We start from the raw sequence: 24,739 nt of genomic DNA on the forward strand, positions 1-24,739 counted from the left end.
ATCTGTCACATTTATCAAAAATATTTACTTGCAACGATTCATCCTAAAACAGAGCAAGACCACCGCCGAGCCCTTGCCCATCTACTCCACATAATCCTCTCCTACCTAGTTTGCATTTCAACCTTTCAACACGAACTGAAAGCTTGCCTAGTTTCACATAAGAAGACAAGCTTGGGGGCATTGGCTTGAGCGAGCGCCAACAACTCACCAATTGTCCGGCTGTTCCAAACTAGGTGATTTATGGGGCCTAGTGGTACTCCACATTGGAGCCCGCCAATGTTGCCAAGTCCATGGTTGTTGCTTCATTCGTCTTCTGTCTCTTGATGTCCTGTGAGGTAGTGTAATCACCATCCTCTGACTTCTTGTTTAAGTTCTCGGTATCAACTAAGTCAGCAATCTTTCCATCTATTAAACATAAGAAGTCCCCTTGACGTATTCACACCATCTTGATTCTCAAAACCTAAGCATCTCTTGGTGGAGCCCGAAGAAGGAAGCACTCCACTCATGGTTTTTGCAGGGTTGGACTCCGTACTCTTGAAATCCTCATCATCCAGATACCATGGTCACCAGCATCTGTGCCCCTGCAGCAATTCGCACGGCCTCCTCTATTGCCACTGCCGCTCGGAAAGTACTCTTCCCTGCGGTATTCAACAACGATTAGCAGGCGGAGAGATAATGTCGCTTGCTGCCATGGCCAACCAAGCCGCAAACACCACATAACATGACCATCTTTTCATATTCGAAATCAAGAAACACCTTCTTCTTCCTCAAGGTTAGACTAGCACATCTCTCAGTGGTTTATGCACATCGAAAGCGACGCGCACCCAGATCCCGCCTCCCTGTCCTCACTGATCGCTCGTCGACAAAGTACGCCACTCCCACTTTCTTAGCCAATTGCAACACGATGCTCCCTGTGCGCGGCTTCTCCTTTAGCCCCATGACTCTCGCACATGCCTGATATATGAATACCTCTGTCTCATCCAGTTCCGACCAACCATCATAGTTAGCCAACAAACACCACGCAGTCGCGGAATAACCACAGACCATCTCGCATCACACACTCCTAGTCTGCCAAGCAATTTAGTTGCACCGAGAACTAATTTTCTTTGGTTGTCCTAAATTCCACCTATACCACACCATGACTGTTTGCATGCTTGATCGTACATGGGAGTAAACAAAGAATTCTCCCCATGAGGTTGGAAACAAATGAATCCTAAGAACAAAAAATCCTATGAATCAAAAGAGAGCACATGTACGAAACAATCTAAAGGTTAGATCCTGCAAATTTCCTTTAGAATTTTTTCTCAAGACTATTAGAAATATTTTGAATCCCCCCCTCCCCCCCCCCCCCCCCTCCCCCCCAAAAAAAAGAAATATTTTGAATCAAAGAGGCCTGCTTACCACTAACGGCCCATCTTCACTAAAGGCTCTTATAGGCGGTCTGTGATTCTTACCGCGACCCAGAAACGCGAAGGGTAAAATGGCCCAGCAAAGCCCACCCGCAGCCGTCTTCCCGCCAGGCGGGAGCCGCGGGACCCACCTGTCATCAGCCACGTCACCCCCTTCCCCGCCAAATTTGGGCTCCGCACCCCCGCGAACCCCTCGCCGCCGCTCGCGCGCCTCCGGTACTAAGGACACGCGCGCAATGGCGCCTCCGTCCGTGCTGCAGCTCCCCGTCGTCCCCCTCTCGCTCACCCTCCCCTTCGCTCGCGATGGGGTCCGCGGCGTCGACCGACAGGGCCGAGCGGCGGAGGCGGGACCGGGCGCCGGGGCACAGCGGGGCCCCCGACCCCCTGGCGGCGCTTCCCCAGGATCCTTCGGTGCGAGCGTCGGCATCGGAGGCGGATGTGAGCAGAAACGGGCGTAAGGTGGCGCCAGAGCCCAAGGATGAGGAAGACACGGAGCCGCTGCCGGGATCTCCCAGCTTCCGGATCTACTGCCAGAAGGCGGCCCGGGTCGACGCTCTGGTGGCCGAGGCCGCCGATGAAAACGCGGACGGCGACCTCGGCGCCGATGAAAACGCGGATGGAGACCACGGCGACGAATTCGCCAGTGCTACCACGTGTAATTTGTTCTCCTTCCCCTTCTCCTGTCATTGTTGCTTGCTTGCTCTGCATCACACAAGTTTCATTCAGGTGCATTCAGCTGACACTTTGAATCCTTGCAGATACGACTCTGGCGGTCAGGAAGAACGACCCTCCACAATGCTCCGGCGAGGTAGGCATCTCAGCAAACTCAGCATTAGCAAATGCACCAATGGCTTACTCTGCTACTCTGAATCCCTCTGACACGCAACGCAGTTGCCCAAATGCAAGGATGGGTGGCTGAAGGTCAGAGGCCAGACGGTCGTCGGCGCGCTGCACAGCTTTATCGTCTGTCACAGCAAGAGAATTTCAGCTCCTCCTCCTCCTCATCCTCCTGCTGCGAAAACTCCCCGCCGTCCCGGTGCCGCTCCACCAGCTGCTGTTGCTGCAGAGCCCTATCTCTGAAGACAATGCTTGCGTTCTTCACAGTTTATGTGTAATGTGGATGATTCAGTCACCTCCGATGATGCTTTGCGACGTTAATTTTATGTACTTAATCTTGGTTGTTGTTTGTGAGCTAACCCTGCATATGAGCAACTGGTTTCGTGGAGCCTCAGTGTGTGAGTGCTCCTTTTGTTCATTAGAGAAGGATTACTGGTTAGTGTTGCAGAAAAATGGATATGCATACTAGTTTGGAAAACTGTTCATGCAAGCCTCCTCTTCTGGGAATTTTTATCAGTTCTTGAATGCTAGAGGGTCGGAAGCAAGCATTTCCCAAGATTAAGACCATTTCCAGTTATCTGCACTGCTCACTGGTGAAATCTCATATGTACATAGAATCATTGTTCGCAACTCTACTTTATTATGCTCTCTAACTATACAAGTATAGCCTATCAATCGTGTACTAAGACGAACAGCTACTGTGACCAGGGGATGTAAGAAAAGAAGAAGAAGAAAAAAAAAAGATTAGAAAAGAGGGACATAATTAGCTTGTCATTTGACTAAACCTACTGGGAATTTTCCTTTGGCTCTGAGCTGATCCCTATTCTTTCTTCTCACCTCCATCGGATGGCCAAGCGAGTACAGCCGGAATGCACCTATGAGAACCGTGGAAGGCGCCATCGTGAGGCTTGGCTTCGCTTTGTGCATTCCCTTCTTCGGGCTGTTCAGGTAAGATTTCACATGACCAAATAGTAGGCTCGGCATTTTCTTTAGCTCCACAACCGATGATGAGAAGAACTCGTTGGTTGTTACATCGGCTGAGGAATCTATGCTATGACCAATTGATGCATCCAGATGCGGCGGAGGAAATCTCTCGAGTTTGGTCGTGCTTGTACTTGTCACCAGTCTTGGTATCTAGAGAACAATAAAAACATTTGCCTTTTAGTCATAGACCTATCATATGTCTAAATAGACCTTTGATAAAAAGCGTCAATTGAAGAGGAAACAAGAAGTAGGAATGCAATTTTTTCTGTCTAGGCATAGTGGTAACTTCCAAACGATACAGTTGAGACAAAATTCTTGCAGAAGGAAAAGAAGGGGAACATACCTTTGGGTTTCCATGTGGCTTATTATTGACATCTGGAGTAAATACCCTTCTGCGACCATGATTTTGTGAGATGGGCTTTCTGGTATTTGTCTGGCGTTCTACCGACCCGTTCGCCCTCAATTTTCTGAAAGATATATTATAACGGATGTTGAAGCTTCTGGTGACATGAGAGAATAGCAGAAATAAGTTCGAAAGGTTTGAGCAGGACCTTTTGTGCTTCTCATACTTCAGTTTGATATCCATTTCTTTACACGGCGGGTACCGGGGAAGGCTTGATGGTTCACAGGCATATGGTTCTGTCCTGAAGAACTGAATTCACAGCAAACAGTAAACACTTGTGAGGAGAAGACTATTATTTGTTGGCTCTTATTTGAAACTATATATCTAACATATTATATCAATGCCAACTCAGTTTAATCCATGTATCGTGATCAATCATAAATTATCTTATTGCATAGTAGCTACTCTGTTTTTATCTCTAGCTTTCGGTTGAATTTAGCAGTGTTTCCAGTTAAGACCGACTTTCTACTGGTTCAAAGTAGATGCCTTGAAGGTGACAGTAGTATTAACCTCACTGTTTAGAGCATCAGTCGCGGTGCCTCTCATATCTGGGTCAATAGATAGGAGAGTCTCTAGAAGTGATAGGGTAGATGGTTCCAGGTCCTTAAATTTCTGAGCCATACACCGCTCATATGGCTTGAATGTATGATGTGGTAACTTCAGTTTATCCCAGTAATCGTCTGCTGGAGTACCACATAGCTTGAAAACCTTGTGAAGTTGTTCCACCTGATGAGCACAAGTTAGTCTCCAAGTTTGCGATTTTCTGCAAATAATTATGCGAAGCTCGTATTTCGTATGGACCAACCTCTGTTCGCCCGGGGAATATAGGCTCGCCGAGAAGGAGTTCCGCCAACACGCAACCCACACTCCAAAGATCAACACCAACGCTGTAGTGAGTGGCACCTAGCATTAGTTCAGGTGGACGATACCAAAGTGTGATCACTTGGCTAGTCATGGGCCGCGGGTTATCAGGATCAAAATGAGTGGCCAATCCGAAGTCAGCTATCTTAAGGATCCCGTCCTCGCTGACAAGCAGGTTCGAACTCTTGATGTCGCGGTGAAGGACACCCTTGTTGTGGCAGTGCTCGATTCCAGACAGTAGCTGTTTCATGTAGCACTTCACCTGCAAACAGATAGTTACACTTCATGAGAAAAGAAACACAATTCAGTGATATCATAAGTGTGTCCATGGAAAAAGATGGTCCTTGTTGGAGCCTTGCTTTTGGGAAAAGAAAGGCATTTTCACACTTTTGACAATTCTAAATGAAATGAGTTGATAGCAGCCAATGTTGACAGTTGAAACATGTGAAGGGAATTCTTGTAAGCAGCGATGTGTGAACTAAAAACATGGAGTGCATGTCTTTGTCAATTGGACTGGAAGCCGTGTTCAAAGTTCAAACCTAGTAAAAATACTCTACTTCGGTAGTCCAACAGATTTCCAGGGCCACATCATCACGGTGTTTCTGAGTGACTGATTTGTTTGCATCTTTACAAAAAGCCAAAGGCAAAATTCTTTACAGACGATCTGTCAATGATTCTTCTTCTGTTCCAGAAGAGAAATTTGGTTCCATTCAGAGAGTACCAAATTTTAGTTCTGACTGACTATGCCTCGAAATAACTGTATATCCTACTTAACCAGCTGTGTGTTCTAGAATCTAGACTAGATTTCTGCAGAGACTAGCATTATTTTGGACTTTTTTATAATACTTTTCATACAACAATTATTCTTCTGTTTAGTTTTTTTTTACATATTGGTACACATACAACCATTGGTAGTGGTCATATGTTCAACTTTGTACTAGTTCTAGTACAAAGTTGTACTAAGCTTGAGACAGTTATTTCGGGACGGAGGGAGTATTTGACTATCAAGAGACCACAGGAATATGTCAACTCGCCACATCATCAATTAGAATTCAAGCATGTCATTTAACCAGGCAAGCAAGAAGTTCCATTCCTCATAATAACCCAACCCTTTCTAGAAAAATATACCAAACAATTTGAAAGGCCATGAAAAAACAATCTCGTCGAAGTGGCGCCGAAAGGTTTAGTTTCATGGTTCAACACGTACAAGTATAACAATCTTGGATGCAAATCTTCGCACAGGTCGTCTGTGATTATAGTTTCATAGTCCATTAAACTTAAGGAACATGTTTTTATGCCAACGTAAATGCAGACCATCACGTCACGTACATGTTCAGTTATTATTGGACAAAGGTTTTCAGGAAGGAGCATGCCATTGTTTCAGTGATGAAGGTACCTGTGGCAAGGTGAAGCGTGCGCCGGAGGCCGTGGCGGCGGAGACGAGCCCGGTGAGGTCATGGTCCATGTACTCGAAGACAAGGTAGAGTGATGGCGCGGTGGCGAGGCGTGACGTCACGAGTCCGTGGAGTCGGACGACATTGTCATGCTCGCCGAGGCGGCGGAGCAGGGCGATCTCCCGCGCCATGAAGCGCGCGCTCTCGGCCTCGCCGACGCCATCCACCCGCACCTTCTTGAGCGCCACCACCGCCCCGGTCTCCACCTCGATCGCCTTGTACACGTTACTGTACGTCCCCGACCCAATCTGCACGCACACAAAAGAGAAACAAAAAATTCAGAACCAAAACAGATTAACAATAAATAGAACACAATAGAACTCGTCTTCCACTCTGTTTCTTCTTAGACGGCGATGATAACCAACTGTAATTAACAAGCATTCCGCCGAATACGAGCAGCCGGGTTGACTTTGTTCGCCGATATATTTTTCCGTTCGGAGTTGCTACGAATTCTTGTGATGCCGACAGTAGAGAAAAAGTATCAAAGGGAAAGCGAGGCTGCTGGTTTCTTAAATCCGAACAGAGCTCGGGATTTGTTCGTGTCTGCTCTTGTTTAACGGCCCGGCTCTTGGAATTTGGGGTTTGTTTATGTGTTGAACTACGGAGAGGGCATCATCAATGACCACTTTTTTTTTGTCCTCTCACCCTTGTTCCTTGCTTCTTTGCAGCTGCGCAAAAGAGGTTGGCTTTTTTCCTTTGAAAGCACTCCTTGTCAACAAGAACTCGAACGGCAAGCTATCTGATTACTGGTTCAAGACGCAGGACAACCACGGAAGAGCGAAATCGTGAATCAAAATTGAAGCAAAACCACCCAAAAAGCTTCCCCCAACCACTCGCTGCGCCAGCATCGGCGTTTCTGAGGGAAAAGGCCAAGCTTTTCCGGCAGCAACCACCAAAGAAGGCCGGACGAGTTAGCTAGGCCCCTAGGCAGCGGCAGGGGACAGAGGGAGGATCAGGGAGAGTAGTGCTCCTCACTCACCTTCTCGAGCTTCTGGAAGGCGTCGGCGGAGCGGGGCACCCAGCCCTGGAGCGCGTCGCCGGCGGCGGAGGAGAGCCAGAGCGGCCACCCGGAGGCGTCCTTCTTCACGGCCGCGATGTGCACCGGCGCCGGCGCGCTGAGCTGCGCCTCGGCATCGCCCCCTCCGGCGGTCCCGGTCGCGGTCACGGCGGCGGGGAAGAAGAGGGAGGAGCCCGGCGCGTCCGCGAGCTTACCGAGGAGGCATCCCATGGCCGTCCTGCGTCATGTGGCGGCGGGGGCAGGGCGGTTGGTCGCGAGCAGAGGGAGAGGAGGAGGAGACGACGGGAGGGAGCGGGAATCGTCTCGTCTGTCGACGAGGAGGGCGGGAGGGAAGGGAAGGAGGGAAATGGGCGACCGGTCTACGACTACACGCTGCGGCGGGTCTTTTGTGACGACCGTTCGGCAGTTTGGACCTTGGACTTTTTGACCCCGTTTTGTTGATTTCATACTTTTTTTAGCATCAATACAGACACAAGCGCTCATATACACGCGCATACACTCACCCTTATGAACGCACACCCTACCCCTATGAGCACCTCTAAGAGACTGAGCCGGCATATCATCTTGAGATTTACGAAGCTACCGTAGACGCCTCGTCGTCGACGGGAACGTCTCCTCCCACTGAAAGCGCATCGCCGGAAATCCTAAAATAAATCCAGAAATAATGCGAGCACCATGATTTGAACCCTGGTAGGTTGGGGATACCACTGTCCACCTAACCATCTCAACCACATGTTGGTTCGCCCCATACTCTTCTTTTGTATTGTACCCCAAGCTATACTTTTTTACCATGGAGAACATTACATGTAAAATTATTGCATTCTGGGTTGTATTCAAGATTCTAATGATCTAAACGCTTATATATTTTTTTATTGAGGGAGTACAAAATTAAAATCACTCGTGTCTAGTTGGGTACATGTCACTCCTACCTGTGGTTACAGGATGCTCCCAAATGCCATAGCAGATCTTTTGGCTGCTGATTGTAGCTCTGCTATTTGAGTAATAAAGTTCTTATATCGTACAGTTTTTTCGTTGTTAACACTTAAGCATTTTGGATATATTTTTTAGCCAACACCTGCCCAACCAAATAATTGGTGTTGATTGTGTTGTGTGTGTCCGTTTGGAATGGGAGCCAAAAATTTTGGCTTGCCTAGGCTTGATCCGCGGTGGCGGTTCAATTTTACACCAATTCCTCGGCGAGAAGCTAGCGACCAAAACGCCAGCCAATTAACTGGAGTGCGAAAGATTTGGCGTGACTGGTGGAGGCCGAATCTAAACAACCCTTCTAACTTTGCATAATATCACAATGTCTAAATCGTATAGAATAATTACTTGGCAACTATGCATAATCTTCATGGAGACCATTCACTCTTAAAATGACAACCTCGGTGACATAATGTGACAACTAATGAGGACCAAAGAAACTATTCTCAAAATGTATCAATATAAGATCTTGTTTTGAAGCCCTCGTCGAGGCGAATTCATCAGTGATGACGGATCGCAAATCGTATTAATGCTTTGTGAGATAAATCATTTAAAAATGATTTGAAAGTTAATGTGTCGCATGATGTGTGAGGTTCCTCCATGCATGCATGTGCTCTTTATATAGGCAAGATCTCATTGGCATTCCACAACATCCGAGCGCATGCATCCACACCTATGCAATGTAGATTTTATGATATTTGAAATTCTCGTTAATCTATCCCCCGATCCAGATGGATGAAAGCATGCACATATATGCACCAGGAATAACCACTAGGGCAACCGCCACCTTCGGGTGACCACACAAACGATCGCAACCATCGGTGCCAGGCTTCTAGTGCTACTTGTATGCACCACCGTGGCCGGGTATCCACTCGCGACCTCTCTCTCTCATTGTCCCATACCAACGCACGCACACCATCAAGCGTTCTAGCCACCATGCAAGCGGTGAGGCCGGCAGCGAGGGAGGAGGCGGTGGAGCAGCTGCATGCGCAGGACATGGGGGAGTCGGAGGCGCAGGAGGTCAGGGAGGTGGTGAAGGCGGTGGAGGAGGAGACGCCTGAGGAGAAGGAGGTGGCGGTGGTGGGAGAGCAGAAAGCTGCCCATGCCGAGGTGGAAGCCGAGGAGATGGAGGTGGAGGCGGATATCGAGGCTGAGGCTGGGGTGTCGGCCAAGAAGAATCGGATCCAGGTGTCCACCAACAAGAAGCCGCTTTACTTCTACGTTAACCTCGCCAAGGTATGCCTTATCCAAATCAAATGATTTGGAACAGAACTAGGATAGTTCTTTTATATTTCCATGCAAAAATGGGTAATTTTTTATGGAACCTCGTCACGGGGCAGAGAGCTCCCACAATTGCATTATGAAGAGGAGAGTTGATATTATTAGTGAGAGAAATTGGATTCAAAACCCATACACATCTCCTTTATGTAAGAAAAACTGAGTGAAAACCAAATACAAACACGAAAGACAAAAAACACTCGAGCTTGGGGCTAGGATTAAGACGAACACACACATACTCCCAACATCACGGAACATCTTGTGAGCCAGACACAAGAACGCCAAGGCCCAAAACCACCAGAGGCAACTCATGAGCAACCTTTTTTGGTTCACATTAACAATGGGTCGTGTTGCAGTCAAATGCTTATATTTTCATAGTTTAGAAAATGGCCAATCAATGACCTTGCATACAATGGACAATATAATGAAATTGGTTAATATCAGGCAACTGAATAATAAAGTTAAGAATAATAGAATGAAACTAATGATATCAACGAACACAAAACCTCGGTAACTATCATTTTTCTTTTACAATATATGGACAATAGGCCAAGGATATATTTTGCTAGTTTACTTCTTGGCATTGAAATTTCATGAATCTTTTGTTCTAAAGGGACCGAATTAGCATGCTATTTCTCTCACTCGTAACACTGTTGGTTGCAGAGGTACATGCAGAACTATGATGAGGTTGAACTCTCTGCTTTGGGGATGGGTAACGAATGCTTACTCACCTTGCCTTTTACTGCTTGATGTTTTTGTTAATCTTCATTGTTGGCTATGTATTTCTAAGCCAATTTTTGTTCCAGCCATTGGCACTGTTGTGACTGTATCGGAAATCCTAAAGAACAATGGCTTGGCCACAGAAAAGAGTAAGCCACATAATTGTTGTATATGGTCTAAATAATCAAACTTATCCTCATATAATAATAGTAAATTACACTTCAATTTTTCAATGTTTTTGTTCCTCTCCCCTTCCAGAGATCCTGACATCAACAATTGGCACCAAAGATGAGTCAAAGGGGCGACTCGTCCGTAAAGCCAAGGCAAGATGCCTTGACTTTACATGTCTCATGACTAGTGAAAATTGATTTGTGACATGAATCCATGCATAAAACCTTCATTATCTATTGTTGTCATTTGTTTCAGATTGAGATCTTGCTGTGTAAATCAGAGAACTTCAATAGCATCATGTCCAACAAAAAGTCACACAAGTCTGTTGACGATGAGATGAAGGTCTGATAATTCTTGAGAAAAGGTAGATACCACTATGCTTGGGATGGTGAGAGGCAGCACGAACATTGATTCAGTAGTAATTAGGGTACCTTAGTCCTAGTTAAGGAGGGATGGATCATATCTTTGCAAGTGCATTCAACTAAGATGTGTCTCGTCTCCCCTTAATTGTTACTCTAGTGTTCCAGCTCAAATCTGCAAAACTGCAACTCCTTACAACTAGTTGCATCCGTATGAGATGATGATGAAATGTACTTAGAATTCTTGCTGTAGGCTGGAGATAGTATTCCTAAGAGCACCTTACTTTTCAGTGTGTTATACCTTTTGTGCATGTAACGAAGCATTTGGACATGCAAATCAGTACTATGATCAATTGTTGTAATGTTTTCAAAGTTGTACTTGCAAATGATGGTTTGATGGTTTTTCCTTACTTATCCGTACTAGAAAAAAATGTTCCTCTAGTCCAAAAGCTTTTCGATTCATTTGTTTTTACCATCCGCCATGCATTATTATTTTTAATGGATCGTACTATGTAGCGATGCCACATCATGGTCTTACGTTGCAGCACACACTCTATATATTCTCTCGAAGGAATGAGCTGCGAAAAGGTAGAAAGCTGTTGAGAAAATTCGCTAGCACCACATGCATCTAAATCAAGGCTAATGCATGCTCCCAACTACTTGCACATTGGATTCTAGCTATGCATGGCTAGTAAATGCATGCATGCTCTAGTATTAGCATCTCCATTGAGTGCATTCTTCCATACTATCATGCTCCATATTAGTAGCATATAGAATTACAATCAATATGCCTATTTTTGAAAATGGGACTGCTAGGTTGGCTCTCCTATGCACACTACAAAAAAATACACTTCCGTGATGATACGTGTTTGTCACAGTAGGTCACGTTTTTTGTCATGCATGTACATCCATGACGATTTTATGACAGAATCAAGATAGTCATACCTGTGCTGTCGTAGAAGTGCTCCATGACATTACCAAAATTATCATCATGGAAGTGTCCACTTCCATGACGATAAATCGCGCGTCACAGAAGTGCTTTCGTCAAGGGTGACCGACACGTGGCATCAACCGTAACGGAACGCTGTTAAGCTATCGGGTCTGGTTTTGGATCTGATAACCCGTTAACAGCCCGGACCAATGGGGATTTTCCACGTGTAAAATCAGCATTGGCCGAAGGAAACACGTGTTGCCTCACCGTTGGGACAGATGTCATCCACTCATTGGATAGGAGGCGCCTATGATAGGTCGACATGTGGCACGACCCAACAGTGGCCCATTCCGGTGAAAAAGGTCGGCCCAGTAAAAATTAGCAGGCCAACCCATATAAGGCCTACTTGTGTCAGGTCCATTTAAGCCCATGGCCCATATGACATGCGCCAATTCGGCCCGTCAACGACCCGTTAAAGATTTGACACTATTGTAGCCCATCGTCAGTTTGAGCCCGTTAACAGCCCGCTACATATTTGGGCTCAATATCGGCCCGATGAGATTTCGGCCTGTTAACGGACCATTCAATGGATGGGCCAATTTTCAGGATGTACATCTTTCGGCCTTTTAGCGACCCATTTAAATGTTGGGCTAGTTTCCGGCTCGGTGTGTCTTTCAGCCTGTTAACAGCCCATAAATCTGATGGGCCATTTGTAGTCAGACCTGAGTTGCGGCCTTTTAGCGTCCCATTTAAGTGTTGGGCCAATTTCCGGCCCGGTTTCACTTTCAGCCTGTTGACGGCCCATAAATCAGTTGGGCCATTTGTAGTCAGACCTGAGTTTTGGCTTTTTAGCGACCCATTTAAGTGTTGGGCCAATTCCCTGCCATGTGTGCCTTTCGGCCTGTTAATGGACCATAAATGAGTTGGGCCATTTGTAGTCGGACCTTAGTTTTGGCCTTTTAACGGCCCATGCCCTTCATGGCCAATACCAGCCCGATTTCTCTTTCGGCCTGCTAAAGGCCCACAACACAGTTGGGCCATTTACAATACGACCTGACTTTTGGCCTCTTAGCGGCCCATGCTCTTCATGGTCCAGTACAAGCCCGCTGTCTCTTTCGGCCTGCTAAGGGCCTACAGTATAGTTGGGCCATATGTAGCCCAAACTTAGTAATGGCCTGTTAACGGCCCGTGAAATAAATTGGGCCCACCTGTTGCCCGCTTCGATGTCGGCCTGTTAACGACCCGGGAGGTAAGAGGGCCGATCATTAACTTCTGGCCTAGTAATGGCCCATTAATTTAATGGGCCCACTAAAGTTCGTACATGTCTTTAGGCCAAATTAGATAATTTGAGCCCATTACGATGAGCAATTATGCACAGGACCAAAACCGATCAAGCAAAGGTACGGCATACAGGGAATAACATTGCACATCCAGCATATATTACAGGAAATTACATCCACTAGGCAATCAAAGATTGATGCTAGTGCAAATAAATGAGCAGAACCTAACCATCTACAACGTCACAATCTGTAACCTCAGCACAGATGACGCCCATAAGCATGTGGGCAAGTTCTTGCTACTTTGCTACATTGTCTCTGAAAACATTGATCAGTTGTTGTGTCGCACGACTCTGCACCTCTGATTCATCCACCATTTCCATCATTGCTTCAGCCATTAATTGGTTCACAAACATACATTTATTCTGTTGCATTCGAGATAGACGATACTGAACAGATTCAGATGGCAATTTTGGCAGGCTTGTATTATTGATAGTGGAGAGTGTCTCGACCACTACATCATAACAGAAATTAGGACGGGAACCAAACAGATTAATCATGAGTTATTGCCATACTACCTGGCCTAGATTTACTGGAAAGGAACAATGGGGTTGCCTTGCTGTTTTCAGAGTTTGTCTTCTTATCTTCAGCAGCCTGCACAAAATTAACACACTAGCATTGCTATCATTGGCCAAGTCAGATAATAGGAAAGCAACATTGACACAACGAACATTTGGGCAACTAGCCTACACCAAATTAACACAATATGGCACAGCTATCATTAGCCACGTAAGGTAATACGAAAGCAACATTGACACAATGAATGAATGGGCAACCAGAGAAGCACTACAATCCAGTAATGTGCGTGATATGAGATAGTACATTCATGCAGCTCAGTATGCAAAACTACCAGGCAGTTTTCCTTACAAAAATCAACATTGGCGCCTTTAACATTTTGCTACAACTAATTTTAGATCAGATAGAAGTTAGATTCACGCCGATTAACAAAATACATGCTGATGTAAAAATATAGTGATATACAATAGGTACTTATATCAGCATTGGAGCACAGAGAATTCCCGTAAGATATTTTCCTCGAATACGATCCCAATGGAGGAAGTCTTCTATCGTTTAACCTTATTTTCTAAAAGAAAGATGGGTATGAAACATGGAGAAAATATGATCAGAATGCTATAAAATTCCATGATGTGAGGATACGCACACGCTTCTTAGAATGGAGTTGACATTCTTTTGCTGGACTGGAGCGGACTAGTTCTTTGGCCACTGGAATCTGCTTATTATCAGTGGGAGTTGTGTTTCTCTGTGCTGGAGCAGTATCTATGATAAATGGAGTTGGTTTATTATCTCCTGGCGTTCGGATCTTTTGGAATGACCTGGTTTGTAACCCCTCAGATTCTAACATAGCCGTCTTCCCCTTGCATGCCTTATATAGAAGAATGGTGATTCAATTATAAAACATGCTACAACAGAGATAGAATAGGTACTAAAGAATAGAAAGGCATGACATATTGACATGTATTCCCTCCATCCGGAAATATATGGATGTGTCTAAGCATATTTCAGTTCTAGATACATCCAGTTTTATCCATTTCTGTGACATGTAATCCAGACGGAGGGAGTATGATGTAAGAGCTAGGGATACGACAGGACAACACACTAAAAACACTGAAACCCACTACAGAACCAAAGTATTCAAACACACTGATATGAGATAGTACACTCATGCAGCTCAGGATGCAAAACTACCAGGCAGTTTTCCTTACAAAAATTAACATTGTGGCCTTTAATCATACATTTTGCTACAACTAAATTTAGATCAGATAAATGTTGGATTCATGCCGATTCACAAAATACATGCTAATGTAGAAATATAATGATATACAACAGGTACTTACATCTACATTGGAGCATAGAGAATTCCTGCAAGAATCTTTCCTCATAAACATACCATTGCAGAAATGCTTCTATCTGTTAAGCTTATTTTCTAAAAGAGAGATGGGTAAGAAACATGTAGAAAATATGATCAGCATGCTATAAAATTTCATGATGCAAGGATACGCACACGCTTCTTAGAATGGAGTTGACATATTTTTGCTGAACTGGAGCGGACTAGTTCTTTGGCCACTGGAATCTGCTTATTATCAGTAGGAGTTGGGTTTCTCTGTGCTGGAGCAGTATCTATAAAAACTGGAGTTGGTTTATTATCTCCTGGCGTTTGGATCTTTTGCAAAGGCCTTGTTTGTAACCCTTCAGATTCTAACATAGTTGTCTTCCCCTTGCATGCCTTGTATAGAAGAATGGTGCTTTAATTATAAAACATGCGACAACAGAGAGATGGAATAGGTATTGAAGAATAGAAAGGCATGACATATTGACATGTATTCCCTCCATCCGGAAAAAAATGGATGGGTCTAGGCGTATTTCAGTTCTAGATACATCCTTTTTTATCCATTTCGGCAACATGTAATCCGGACGGGGGGAGTATGGTGTAAGAGCTAGGGATACAACGGGACAACACAGCAAAAAAACACTAGTTGAATGTAAAACTGTATGCTAGCGGAATACGTACAGAAATAACTAAGGCAACATACACGTGTATGATTGGGAAACTAAGATGGCATTGCAACAGAGCACTAGAACAACACTTCAATGTAAAAAACATGGTATGGTAGACAGATGAAGTACATACTGATGAATAACAATGCATAGGATATTCATAAGCATGATGTCCAAATTAAGCAGATGACATTGCGATAGAGTAGAATGACAGTACTTGAATTTGAAAACATGTTCTTATGAATGGAATAGGTACTGAAAAACAGGAAGGCATGACATATTTACATGCATAATCAGCATGCTAAGCACATGGCATTGCAACAGAGTAGATACACTCCAGGACATTATATGCATGTTGTAGCCATATCACAGGCCAAGTTAGAGCAAGGACCTTGTGGGGTGAAGAGGATTCATCATCTTTCTGCAAGTTTTCTGAAGAACTGCCTTTACATGTTCCATCATATTGGGTATCAATGACATCAAGTTTATTGGCCTTTACATTGGTCCATGAGGTTCTTATGGATATATTAGTATGTGCAATTATATCTGACATGCATGGAAGACAACTAGTAGTTAGATTTATGTAATGAGTGCCTGTAGGAGACGACATAAATAGTAGGACTGGGATTAACTAGCAGCAACAGGTCTCATAAACTAAAGGGAGAACACATATGAAAGCTACAGAATATGTATTGTTTGTACTCGAGATTAACTAGATGGCACACAAAAGTATTAAAGAACAACATAGGTAATACTAGAAGTGGTATGGTACTATAATCACCAGCCTGTGGGATAGCATTGGCTGATGGATGATAACTATGGAACAATGTTACCTAAAGAACTAGTATCTTAGTTGAACTATGGAACAACGTTAACTCCTGAACAAGACCCGTAAGAGATCAGCATGAATATACAGTGAAATGTGATGATCTATTTTCCATGCTTAGATGAATAACAAAGCCATAAATGTTGCACACAAGTAAGATGAGGGTACAACCTATCTGGCTGCCATCCATAGGAGTGAGCATCATGTGCTGACTTGTCGATGGCCCTACAATTGTTGTGGTTGTCCATGTCGGGCACATGCATTCGATGGAGGGAACTGTTGAGTGGGGACTATAGCTCCCTTCTGGTGTATGCTTCCCTTGTTGGAGCAGCTGCGGTGAGTCAGAAGACGGTGTGTCTGAAGATGCAGATAACGCATAATGTTAAGAACGACATATCTCTTTGATCTGAAGAAATACACTAAGAGATCAACAGCATGGTACGAGAGTGGTCACACGTCTGTTGACTGAAGACTAGATTGGGGTCACACGATTTTATTTTATTTTGGTACTATCCGATCTACGCCGGATGGCTTGATGGCCATCTTGTGCCTCCCGGCTGACACTGTTCGGAATCTTCCCCGAAGAGCCAGCGACCAACGGTAGAGCAGCCTGCCTCTGCCGTCTGTGGCCCGGCCAAAACCCCTCTCCCCGCCCCACCGCACTGCCGTGGTTGCGCTGCCCTCGGGCCAATCCACAAAGACTCCCCGTCATCCAGATCCGGCGGCGGCAGTACCTTCAACCCATGCAACTCTAAAAGATAGCCATCTAAGCGCTGCTTCCACAGCGAACTTGCGGCCCCGCACCCTTACGTTAGACACCAGCCAACCGGCGGCCTAGGAGCTCCGCCGCCTCGAGGGGTGCTGCTTCCCATTGGGAATGATTGGCCCAGAATAAAAATTCAGACAACTGACGCCTAAATAAAGTGATTTGAGATGAGGGTGCGACCTATCTGGCGGCATGGTGAAGTAGGCAGGTCCAGCTGCCGAGTCGGTGAGGCCGGCGTAGTTGCGGTGGCGACCGACGGAAGGGAAAGAGCGATGTCGCGATGGTCGACGGCTACGGGAAGCAGCGCCAGGACTCTGGACGGGTCCGAAGTTGGAGCCACTCCGGCGCCGTGAACAACGACAGGGGTGAATCGGCTCCGGTACAGTTCATGGGGCCGTCGTCGAGGCAGCACCAGCATCATGGAGTAAGAGGCACACGGCCCAGTGCACGACGGCAAATGGACAACGTCTCCGGCATTAGGGAGGAGGGTGACTGTGAAATTGGTGCGGTGGGGGGCGCCATGGAGGTGGGGCTGAGGTTTCGCGGCTCAGGAGAAGGGAGCTTCCCGGGGAGAAGGTGATTTGGAGAAAAACATTTACATCTGGAACGATCATTAGATTCATCACAACATGTACTTACTTCATACTATCATTTATCTTTGGTATTGTAGATATAAGTAATTTCTTTATAAACTTGGTCAAAGTTTAAAAAATTTGACTTAAAAATGTTGGAACTACATTATCGAATGGAGGGAGTAGCTCTTTCTCTCTCTCTCTCTGCTATCTCTCATGGGCCTCCCCTCTCACTCGAACTCTCTATACCGACGGATTATACGCTCACTGTGTCAGCATATAGCTCCGTATATTGTTTAGTTGACCGGTCAACCAATCCACATGCTGCCTTGTCAGCTCGTTGTATCTTCGTGTGCTGGCCCATGTGGCAGTGGGTGAAAATAAGTAAACTAGAGGCCCATCTGACACGCGGTGAAGTAAACAAAGTTGAAACCACTCAGGGTAGCACCCCGTACGCTAGTAAATTGAGGGCGCATTGAGGACACACTTCTTGCGCGCGAAGGACGCATTCGCGCACAATTCACCACTGCGCGGCGGCATGCACAGAAGGACGCACTCGCGCACACCCAGCACACAACACACACCAGCACACGTGTACACTGGCATCGCCGCCGGTTGAGATGGACGGCGAGGCAGCCAACAAGCGGAGGCAGCTCGAGCCAAAACTGCATCCGGTGAGCTTGGACTTCATCAGCAGCCTCCCCGACGACATGCTGCTCGTCATCATGGGCCTCCTCCCCACCAAATCTGCCATGCGGACCACCCTGCTCTCCCGGCGGTGGCGCCCCCTCTGGCGATGCGTCCCCCTCAACCTCACCGTCAACAGCTGCCTCTGCGATGGGGATTGCAAACGCATGGCCGCAGTCTCCAAGATCCTTTCATCGCACCCTGGGCCAGCCAGACGCCTTGACATCCGCATGTTCAGTACCAACTGCAAGGTCCAACCCAAGTTCAACGAGTGGTTCTTATCCCCCGCCATAGATCATCTCGAGGAGCTCAACTTTGAAGCTAGACAATGTCGCTCTCTGTCGCCGTCCGCGCTCCGCCTCACGCCAACACTGCGCCGCGCCAGCTTCAGCTCCTGCTATCTTCCCCAAATTAATGTCGCGCCCGCCCTTCTTCTCCCTCAACTCAAGCAGCTCGACCTCTTCGACATTGTCATCTCGAAGAAGGCTATGGAGCACCTGCTCCGCAGCTGTACTGTGCTCGAGTACCTTCGTCTTGAGCAGATCCACGGGTTCATTAGCCTCCACATCGCCTCGACGAATCTTCGATGGATTTATGTGTCTTGCTGGCCCCGCAACAAGACATCAATTGGGAAGAGATCACTCCATCTGTTCCATGTTATGGTCATTGAGAATGCGCCTTTCCTTGAGAGATTGCTTGTATCGGATCTAGAAGGTCCAACAAAAATCAGGGTCATTGACGCGTCGAAATTGACAGTGTCGGTGTACTCGTCTGCCAAATTCTCCGAACTCTTTATTGGATCCGTAATCGTTTAGGTACATCACTCATCTTCTTCTCCGTCTTCTTGAAATACACATTTTTAAATTTCTTCTTGATGTATTTACGACTGTCTTCCAGAAAATGATTCCCACAAGCTTGACCCAGTCCATGCGCACAGTGAAGATCTTAGCACTAAAATCTATCGGCCCCAATCTGGATCAAGTTGTTGGATTCCTTATATGCTTTCCATGCACGGAGAAGCTACTCATCAAGGTGAAACTTCTTTCCTATAAGTAAACGGTAATCACAACGTAGCTCAATTTTTTCATTATTTTCCCAAATTATGATGACAAGTGTAGTGTTCAAAACTGCATCTATGCACTGCACCGAAAGAAATGTTTTTAGTATTTTTTTCTCACGTGATCACCTGCATTGTTTTTATGATGTACTACTATAGTATCCTAGGCTAGTCATAGTGGAAAGTAACTTAGACTACTCCAGTAACTCTATGGTTACCCTAAGAGCAAGTACTACCTCCGTCCTGGTTTACTCTTCCAATTTTGTAGTATCAAAATTTGACCATAGATTTAACTGACAAAATGTTAATGCATGTCACTAAGAACTATATCGTTGGATTTGTATTTGAACATAATTTCAAATGGTGTAATTTTTAGTGACATGTATTGGCATTTTCTTAGGTAAATCTATGGTCAAAATTTTATACTAAATACGAGGTAGTATTCCCTCCATCCCAAAATTCTTGTCTTACATTTGTTTAGTTACGGATGTATCTAACACTAAAATGTAACTAGATACATCCAAATTTAGACAAATTTAAGACAAGAATTTTGGGACGGAGGGAGTACAAAAGTGGGCTATGTAGGACAAAGCATGTGCCAAATTCACTTGTGATGCATTTGACATCGATGCCCCTCCATTGCTCACCTGGTGCCCCAATCTGGATCACCAACTTTGCTCCGGTGCCAAATTAACTCACGCAATGAAAAAACACTGCGTGGGAGAGAGAGAGGGGACTGAGGCAATAAAAAAACACTTGTTTGGGAGAGTGAGAGGCTGGTGTAGTTGGTTTGATTGATTTGTTTATACATGTGGGTATGTGTGCACAGCGGTGCCAACTCTCTCACATCGCGAGAGCGGTGCCAAAATCTTTTGATTTGACATTGATGCGTATTATGTGGCATACTTTTGCGAAATATGGCATCGGCCACATAGTGGAAGGCAACAAATGCCCAAGCTCTTCACGTGCTCCTTGTTAAATGAGAGGAAACAGAGAGAGAGAGAGAGAGAGAGAGAGAGTGAAAAAATATCACAAGCCAGCCAACCCTATCGTATGAGCGAATGATATTGGTACCTCTTGATGACACGACAATCTTATATAGCCAGCTGCTCTAATATGTTCTCTTCTTTTGCAGATAAAAAAAGACCCGAAAGTGAAAAATGTGCTGCACTATAACAATCTCATCGAATGCCTTGATCTCCATCTTACAAAAATTGATTTGATCGACTATCGAGGCAGCACATCTGAGATTAAATTGGCCAGGTTCTTTGTTCTGGAGGCAAGTGTGCTCAAGGTAATGAGGTTTGGCGTTCTCTGGCGCAACAATGAATGGCGTGCTGATCACCGCAAGCGTCTAAGCCTAAATGACAAAGTCTCCGCAGAAGCTGAATTTGTTTTTGAAATATCAAGTGGCCAGAGACTCGAAAACTTATTTGCCCATTAGTGACTTGTCATGGCGGTGGATTTTAGTTTGTACGATAATGCTGCATCCACCTAAAGTAATGAAAGTTCTTACATAAACTTCCTAGTAATTCCCTCTTCGTAGGTGCAACATTACTCCTAACATTTGTAATATCAGTTTGAAACTTGTAATATTGTCGTGTCCTATTCCTGCGTTTTCAAAATCCTGCGAATCAAACAGGTCCTGAGTTGGTGAGGATGTTGTGCCTCCCATCTTTCACCAATAGCCGTCGGATCTAGATCTGACGCATACAAACCAAGCTTCTCCATTTTTGCAAAAAGATGCCCACACTTGTTCCCTATTTACAAACAACTCCTTGTCTCTCACAATCAGCCTTATCTCCTCCCCACCACATCTAGAAGGCCATGGAAAAATCTGGCACGATGGTCGCTGCCGGCGCCGTCCACCCCCAATCTTGGTGTTCCATGCAATGCACGGGCATCTACGCATGGGAAATTATATCGAACAGGGCTAGTTGTAAGCAGGCTAGCTCTACAGCCATGATGATAGTGACTGCAGATGGTGAGGCTGACTATGGTATGCCGAACACGGCGCCTATACTCAGGTGTCATCTCCGGCGCAGGGTCTTGTCATTTCACTGTGAGGAGCAACACGTAATAATTTGACCAACGAGTAGTATAGTGCTAGTACTCCTACTACTACATTGGTAGTACTACTACTAGTACTAGTAGCACCACCGTCTGGATTTAGGAGTACTACCACGTCCATCTGGATTTTAGTATTTGACTAGCAATATCTAGTAATGCATGTTACAAAAAATGTACTACTCCCTTTGTAAATAAATACATGGTGTTTTATTCCTATCGACGAGAGAACTTAATGCCTTTTTGCTAACTAGAGTACTAATAGGATTACATGCAATGAACTAAACATTGCATGTCATGTTTGGTAGTTATGTCACGAAATAAGAAACAAGGAGGGAGTTAATGCACCGTGCCTAAGGCTGGTCATAGTGGGGAGTAACTTAGACTAGTAACATGCATATGTTATTAGTCTATGTTACTACCTTCATAGTGGGTAGTAACATATGGATGGTAACATGCAAGCCTTCATTAATTGAGATATAGACTCATTTTGTCTTGGGGTGTGTTATGTTACAGTAACATATTATGTTACCACAAGCATCTCTTTCCTCATTAACTCCATGCCACGTAAGCAATTGTTTCTTGGGATGTGTTATGTTACTACCTAAGTTAATCCCACTATGGCTAGCCTAAGTGTTTTGGGATTATTTGGTGTTCGTAAGGTGACTTACACAACATTTTTGTTTACATGCATTAACATTTTATTAGTTAAATCAAAGGTCAAAACTTGGCGCAAAATGCAAAGGGGACCAATAAACCAGTAAATCAAACTTCTCTCGTTTGGCCCCAACTAGAGGTCCGGAGAGATGACTATACTTCACCGGCACGGAGGGGGACGCAGCTTCATTGACTTACGGCAACTGCCTTTGGGTGAATGACACGTGGGCCCAAGGGGTGGCTGGCCCACCTATCATACAGCCAAAGGCAGGTGCAGTAGAGGTCCGAGGAGTAGTATGAAATCCTACGCACCTATGCACGCTAACCAAGGGCAAGAGTGATCACTCGAATCGCAAGATCAGTTGACTAGAAGCTTAGCTAGACCCATGGAGGCGATGAGCGTGAGCATCAGCCGGCTGTGCCAGATGGTCCTCAATGCCGGCCTGCGGCCCGGCACCGAGGAACGTCTCCAGGTAGTATTGCTTGAGGCCGCCAGGGCGAGGTTCCGCTTGGAGGACAACTTCGTCTCCTTGTTCGACGAGGTCCTCGTCGGTTTCCTCGACAAGTTCACCGTCGTCAAGAAGCTCGCGGACGACTTTGACGTACACCTCCAGCCGACGCGCCCAGGCTCTGCGATGCCCGCCACCCTCAATGGCCATTATGGTTACAACCTCTTCGACGCACTGGTGGCCTTGCGACTACCCGCCGTCACGCCAGAGAATGTCCACCTCGAGGTCGCGCTCACCGCGTAGCGCCTGGCACAGCAAGACACCATCGACATAATCACCCACTGATAACCCGCAAGTATACGGGATAGTTGTAGCCTCTTTCGATAAGAGTGTCGAACCCAACGAGGAGCTAAAGTTAGAACAAATACTCTCTCAAGTCCTATCGGCCACTGATACGACTCTACGCACGCTTGACATTCACTTTACCTAGAACAAGTATGAAACTAGAAGTACTTTGTAGGTGTGATAGGATAGGTTTGCAAGATAATAAAGAGCACGTAAATATAAACTAGGGGCTGTTTAGATAAAGATGCAATAAAGTAAATATAGCGAGTGTGGAAAAGTGGTGGTAGGAGTTGTGGAATTGTCCCTAAGCAATTGACTATGTTACTAGACCGGTAATCACTATTGCAATTCTATTTGAGGGAGAGGCATAAGCTAACATACTTTCTCTACTTGGATCATATGCACTTATGATTGGAACTCTAGCAAGCATCCTCAACTACCAAAGATTCATTAAGGTAAAAGCCAACCATAGAATTAAAGCATCAAGTCCCCTTTTATCCCATACGTAAACAACCTACTTACTCGGGTCTGTGCTTCTGTCACTCACGCCACCCACCATAAGCAAATCATGAACATATTGCAAACCCTACAGCGGGGATCTCTCACGCTTGCGACACGGAGAGCACCATAGGACAGCACCAATAATAAAACATGCAACTCAAACAAATCGTAGCAATTCATCAATCACCGATAGGACAACGAAAATATACTCAGACATCATAGGATGGCAACACATCATTGTATAATAATATGAAGCATAAAGCACCATGTTCAAGTAGAGGGTACATCGGGTTGCGGGAGAGTGGACCGCTATATATAGATGGGGGAAGGTGATGGAGATGTTGGTGAAGATGGCGGAGGTGTTGGTGAAGATTGCGGTGATGATGATGGCCCCCGGTAGCGCTCCGGCGCCACCGAAGCAAGGGGAGAGAGCCCCCCTTCTTATTCTTCTTCCTTGACCTCCTACCTAGATGGGAGAAGGGTTTCCCCTCTGGTCCTTGGCTCCCATTTCATGGGAGGGGCGAGAGCCCCTCTGAGATTGGTTCTATCTCTCTGTTTCTGCGTTCTTAGATTCTACCCCTTCACCATTTCTTTAATATCCGGAGATCCATAGCTCCGATTGGGGTGAATATTTCGCCCGGATTTTTCTCATAAAATTAGCTTTCTTGCTGCAAAAGAAGGGCATCAACCGCCTTACGGGTGGCCCACGAGAGTGCCAGGCGCGCCCAGGGGGTGTGGGCGCGCCCCCTATCTCGTGGCCACCTCGGACACCGTTTCACGTTGATTCTTCCTGCGGAAAATCCTAAATATTCCAAAATAATTCTCCCTCCGTTTTTATCCTGTTTGGACTCTGTTTGATATTGGTTTTCTGCGAACGTAAAACATGCAACAAACATGAATTGGCACTGGGCACTGGATCAATATGTTAGTCCCAAAAATAGTATAAACAGTTGCCAAAAGTATATGAAAGTTGAAGAATATTGGCATGGAACAATAAAAATTATAGATATGACAGAGACATATCAGCATCCCCAATCTTAATTCCTGCTCGTCCTCGAGTAGGTAAATGATAAAAAAGATAATTTTTTATGTGGAATGCTACCTAGCATAATCTTGATCATATGTCTAATCATGGCATGAATATTAAGACACGAGTGATACAAAGCAATAGTCTATCATTTGACATAAAAATGATAATACTTCGAGCGTACTGATACGTCTCCAACGTATCTATAATTTTTGATTGTTCCACGCTATTATATTACCCCTTTTGGATGTTATGGGCTTTATTTTACACATTTATATCATTTTTTGGACTAACCTACTAACCGGAGGCCCAGCCCATATTGCTGTTTTTTTGCCTATTTCAGTATTTCGAAGAAAAGGAATATCAAATGGAGTCCAAAGGGAATGAAACCTTCGGGAGCGTGATTTTTGGAACGAACGTGATCCAGAGGACTTGGAGTGCAAGTCAAGAAGCAGTTGAAGCTTCCACGAGAGAGGAGGGCACGCCCCCCCTATAGGGCGCGCCCCCTGTCTCGTGGGCCCC

General features: G+C 45.5%; 3 protein-coding genes across 3 annotated transcripts; 2 read left to right on the forward strand and 1 right to left on the reverse strand.

Annotated features, from left to right (window-relative positions):
* Positions 1-1,560: 1,560 nt before the first annotated feature.
* On the forward strand, positions 1,561-2,724 carry LOC123072078 (disabled homolog 2-interacting protein). Its single transcript, XM_044495633.1, has 3 exons — positions 1,561-2,064; positions 2,168-2,217; positions 2,301-2,724. Exons 1-3 carry the CDS (start codon positions 1,713-1,715, stop codon positions 2,487-2,489), a joined length of 591 nt encoding a protein of 196 aa, XP_044351568.1. The 5' UTR covers positions 1,561-1,712; the 3' UTR covers positions 2,490-2,724.
* Positions 2,725-2,784: 60 nt separating this feature from the next.
* LOC123072077 (probable serine/threonine-protein kinase At1g54610) lies at positions 2,785-7,311 on the reverse strand. The gene is made up of 7 exons (XM_044495632.1): positions 6,928-7,311; positions 5,891-6,196; positions 4,439-4,756; positions 4,144-4,359; positions 3,782-3,882; positions 3,574-3,697; positions 2,785-3,380 (listed from the first exon to the last, which is right to left on the reverse strand). Exons 1-7 carry the CDS (start codon positions 7,174-7,176, stop codon positions 3,018-3,020), a joined length of 1,677 nt encoding a protein of 558 aa, XP_044351567.1. The 5' UTR covers positions 7,177-7,311; the 3' UTR covers positions 2,785-3,017.
* A 1,501-nt stretch (positions 7,312-8,812) lies between these two features.
* On the forward strand, positions 8,813-10,888 carry LOC123066253 (uncharacterized protein At2g34160). The gene is made up of 5 exons (XM_044489373.1): positions 8,813-9,186; positions 9,892-9,940; positions 10,035-10,097; positions 10,207-10,271; positions 10,375-10,888. Exons 1-5 carry the CDS (start codon positions 8,887-8,889, stop codon positions 10,465-10,467), a joined length of 570 nt encoding a protein of 189 aa, XP_044345308.1. The 5' UTR covers positions 8,813-8,886; the 3' UTR covers positions 10,468-10,888.
* The last annotated feature ends 13,851 nt before the right edge of the window (positions 10,889-24,739 follow it).

The sequence above is a fragment of the Triticum aestivum genome, chromosome 3B, assembly GCF_018294505.1.
Source record: "Triticum aestivum cultivar Chinese Spring chromosome 3B, IWGSC CS RefSeq v2.1, whole genome shotgun sequence".
NCBI classification, from domain to species: Eukaryota; Viridiplantae; Streptophyta; class Magnoliopsida; order Poales; family Poaceae; genus Triticum; species Triticum aestivum.